The 4,386-nt window shown below is 39.4% G+C and overlaps 1 protein-coding gene across 1 annotated transcript; it reads left to right on the forward strand.

The window, feature by feature from the left end:
* The first annotated feature begins 886 nt into the window (after nucleotides 1–886).
* Nucleotides 887–4,149, forward strand: edn2 (endothelin 2). Its single transcript, XM_026300461.1, has 5 exons — nucleotides 887–1,017; nucleotides 1,594–1,747; nucleotides 1,897–2,010; nucleotides 2,598–2,681; nucleotides 2,792–4,149. Exons 1-5 carry the CDS (start codon nucleotides 957–959, stop codon nucleotides 2,862–2,864), a joined length of 486 nt encoding a protein of 161 aa, XP_026156246.1. The 5' UTR covers nucleotides 887–956; the 3' UTR covers nucleotides 2,865–4,149.
* Nucleotides 4,150–4,386: the final 237 nt, after the last annotated feature.

Consider the following 4,386-nt stretch of genomic DNA (forward strand, 5'->3'; position numbering starts at 1 on the left):
TGATTACAGTTATTATTGACCAGTCCATTTATAACTCAATGTTTTGGTTATAACCATATTATAATTTGTTGTTAAGGCATTGTTAGGCATTTGTATACTGCTTATAAATGCTGAATATGGGGAGTATCTATGCGACAGTTAGGCTATTATTTTTTTCTTTGTTTTTGTTACCTCATTTGTTTTGTTATGGTTTGTTTTAACCTAGCTATGAATTGTCTCACATTCTTTTGTTTTTCTCTTTCATCCCTTGGATATGTCCACAAAGACAGATAGAAAACACACACTTGTGCAAACCAATTAAATTCCCCAAATGTCTTCTCATTAACTCTTACATACCCCTACATAACCATAGTTGTTAAACTTAACTATGTCTTGGATTTATATTTTTGGTTCAACTGATCTTGTATATCCAAGCTGCAACTCTCATGCCAAAGAAAGTACACCTTGGGAATAAGACCACCTTGGGGAAGGCATGTCAGTGTTTGTTGTCCTTTCTCATTAACTTGCTTTGAAACTTTTGTGCTTGGACATGGAGTAAAACACCTCCTACTTGTAATTTACTATCACGAAAAATCCACTTTAAAGATACTAAAAACAAGCATACAACACAGTGTGCTTGCTCTTCTGTCTGACACTAACCCTCAAAAATCTGTATTACTCAACCCTTCCTCTACAGGAGCTCACTGCCCTTCTTGGCCGGTGGGGGGCGCTGACAGATCTACTTGTAAAATCACTGCTGCCCTGTGGGGAGGACAGGTGGAGTGTGTGTATTTGGTGTAACAACACTGTTCTGCATACACAGACAGGTGGGAGGGGCCATAATGATTTCACCATGGGGGGGTATAAATAGACGTCCTGGCAGAGATGTGAACACAAAGCACCTGTTGCTGCTCTCAGCCTCAACACACACTGCTGCTGTTGTTAACACATCACGACTTCAGAAACAGAAGATCAGGATGGATTCCTTCATGTGCACGACTTTGACTTTTCTTATCATCTGCATGACTCTGCATGAAGGTAAGCATTTTTTAGCTTGTTTTTTTTAGGATTTTAGAGTGCTCTTTTGGCTACTCATGAAGAAAAATCTTGCTTCTTCCTTGACTTGATTTAAATAAAGGTTTCGAGGGAGGGTTAGGGTTTGTGATTTACCATAGTAAGCAATGTTACAAAATAATGGCAGTGATTTAATTAGTATAGTTATGTATAATTATGATACTGCCAGCTACATCATTTAATGCTGCAGCCTTTGACCCTATGCAAGTCTCTGCAAAAATCATAGTAACCTGTTTCTGTACAATACAATAGATGGGTTCAACTTTTTCCTATTATTGAAGAGTAATCACATTATTACCACAGTATTATTGATACAACTACTTGTGAACTTGCAGAAGTGTTTGATTTAGGATTAGGTTCCTTGACCTATAATATGATAAATAGGTTCAACAATAAATCAACATTTATTTAACCATGCTGGTGGGCGTTAGCACCAAGTGGATTTATTTGTATTCACATGTGGTAAATGCTTACTGCAGAGTCATACTACAAAGGATTAGCTGGTGCTTTTTAATCACAGGATTCTTTGTGTTTTTCTAGGTTGTGGACTCCCTTTATCAGACCGGGCAGAGCTGCCAACTAAGGCTCCACATCGACACCACATCAGGAGCAAACGCTGCTCCTGTAACAGCTGGGATGATAAAGAATGTATCTACTTCTGTCACCTAGATATTATCTGGGTCAACACACCAAGGTGAGCCTGCAAGGTATTTTAGACATACATCCAGGGATCGACATTTGGGATGAAGCAGGGAGATTGGGAAAATTTTCTTTAGCCATAATCCTCAACAGTATTTGCCTTCACCTGTGTCGTCCTAAAAAACGTTTCATTTTCTGTTACAGCAAACTCCTTCCATATGGCCTGGGCAGTCCCCTGTCTCGCCGCCGCCGTTCAGCCAACCGCTGTGAGTGCTTCAGCCCAGCCGATAAAACCTGCTCTGGTTTCTGCCATAAAAGGTGAGAGCTCTTCCGTCCCCACCTTTCCTTCTTCCACCTAGCTCTACAGCAAAGCCAAGCCCTTCCCATCACATAGCATCCTTCAGATGTTAGATATCAAAGCAACTTCTCTGTCGCCGTCCAGTGTCAGTCAAGTGTGACAAGCTTGAAGCCAGGGCCAAATAATTCAGTCTCTGATAATGGTACGAGGGTTACAGTCAACAGTAAGACTAGAGAATGCCTGCATTTCCTTGAAGGCTTTAAAAAAATTCTTCATGGTTTATTAGCAGTGCTGCTATTTTTGGAAAGTTAACATTTCTACTGTAGCTCAAAGGAGCATTTGTTGCGTCTTTGAGTTCATGCAGTCATGAAACCACCAGTATGAATTAGTCATCATGTACTGTAGATGTTATGATAGATGGTGTTTTCTAAGGCACACCCTGCATTCCTGCCCATATAGCATCTAAAACAGATTGGTTTAGAGTACGAAAGAAACAGCATGTAATAGTAGAGTCAAATGCAAGACAAACCCATTTGTAGAGGGTGAATTATGGTTATGTAGGATGGTTATCCCCTTGTTTTAATGCTGTTACTGCCTTTGTCCACAGCTCAGAGAATTCAAGGACTGATGCTGTGGGTCCACTGGGAAAATCTGAAAACATAAGCCACTATAAATTGCTTGCAGCTTTCAGGTAAATGAAGATTTTAAAAACCAGCCTTAAATCCATGTTCTTCTCTGAATGATGGCCATTTCTAAGACATCTGAAGGTCCTCTGACATGTTTTATTGTGCTTTTTCACAGATCTGTAGTCAACTCCAATGTGGCTATTGCAAAAGTTATTCTGTCATCAAAAACATCCAGAACAAGGAGGTAGAAGACTGAAGAAAAAGCAGAAGCATAGATTCAGCCTCATGGTGAAGAGACTTCTCAAGTGGCCTCCAATGCCAGCACCAGGGTTATGAAGAGTCATCAAGAGTGTGTAGAGTCAGAGATGGATAGATAGAAGGCAAAGGAGACAGTGGATCCAACATGTGAAGTTTAGAACAAATTTGGAGTCTGGAAACTCCCCAAGACAGAAGCCCTGTGGCAGGATCAATGTTGGGTGGAGACATTTAGAGGCATTTGTTGAACTCTCCCTGACCTTTTTGAACTTAACAACAGTCTTCTGGTCATAGAAGGATCCTTCAAAGCCAAGGGCAGGAGCTCAAACTTCAGCACTGGTTGGCAGCCACATCAAGAAAGTTTACAGTGACAAGTCTTTGCTTGGTTTTAGGTTTTTATGGACAAAGTTCTGTTTTCAAATGGTCTATGTGGATGGTTTTATCCCCACAACTCACCTACAGTGAGGATTACAGGATCATTACATTCAGTAGAGTCATATAAACTCTGTATTTAGTTGGGAATTTTTGTCCAGTTTACTCAAATAACCTTAAAATGATCCTGTCATTGCTAACCTTAATTCTTCTCTGTATCAGAGATGGAATCCACTGTCCTGCCTAATGTTTAAGGCAAATTATCACAGAGCTTTTAAATGATCATGATCTTAAGGCTTACATGAAAATGGAAACTCTTGGGACACACTGCCTCAGTGAGCGGAGGTCAGTTTAGATTTTTTGTAGCACATAACTGCTCTGGTGCACACACATATACAATAGGCTAAACCTTCTACTAGCAGCTAGAAAGGGCCTATTGTGTTGGCTCGAGAGTTTATAGCGTAGCTGCTGTTTAATATTTTGATAAATTTGAAGCCAGAAGGATTGAGTGGCAGCTTGCCAGAAATGTTTTTCAACCCTAACAAACAGTCCCATAATTTCTCTGTAATTAGCACCTGAGAACTGATGAGTCCTGGTTTGTGTTACGTGCTTCCAAAGCTATTTATCTGAGGCCTGAACATTTCTGTGCCATCAGTCCATTCACTCTGACTTCCCCATCTGAATGCATTCACCAGGACTTCATATAACACCGAAAACATCCATCCTCACATGCTGTATCTTAATGCTGTATAGGATGAATTGTTTGAAGTTTACTTTTGATGCTGAGTGATGTTAATGTAAATACAACTATAATTTATTTATTCTCTAACTTATTCAGAAATGTATTTATATTTGTATGAATGATGCACTGAACTGTGTATGAGAAAATAAAAAGCACAAGATATATTCTTTTTAATGGTGGTTCATTATTTCACCTATGGTATTTCCTGGCATGGTCCAGCAAACACTATATCAATAACCACTAAAACCCCAATGCCTGGCAGGTTAACATTAAAGAAACATGTGTAACTGATATATAGAGATATGATTAGAAATATGAGTCAATGAAGGTACATACGAGATTGGATTTTAAATTAAAGGCCATTGTAATGACCAAAGCAAACAATTCCAGTGTTTAAATGA

Source organism: Mastacembelus armatus, chromosome 11, assembly GCF_900324485.2.
Source record: "Mastacembelus armatus chromosome 11, fMasArm1.2, whole genome shotgun sequence".
Lineage (NCBI taxonomy): Eukaryota > Metazoa > Chordata > Actinopteri > Synbranchiformes > Mastacembelidae > Mastacembelus > Mastacembelus armatus.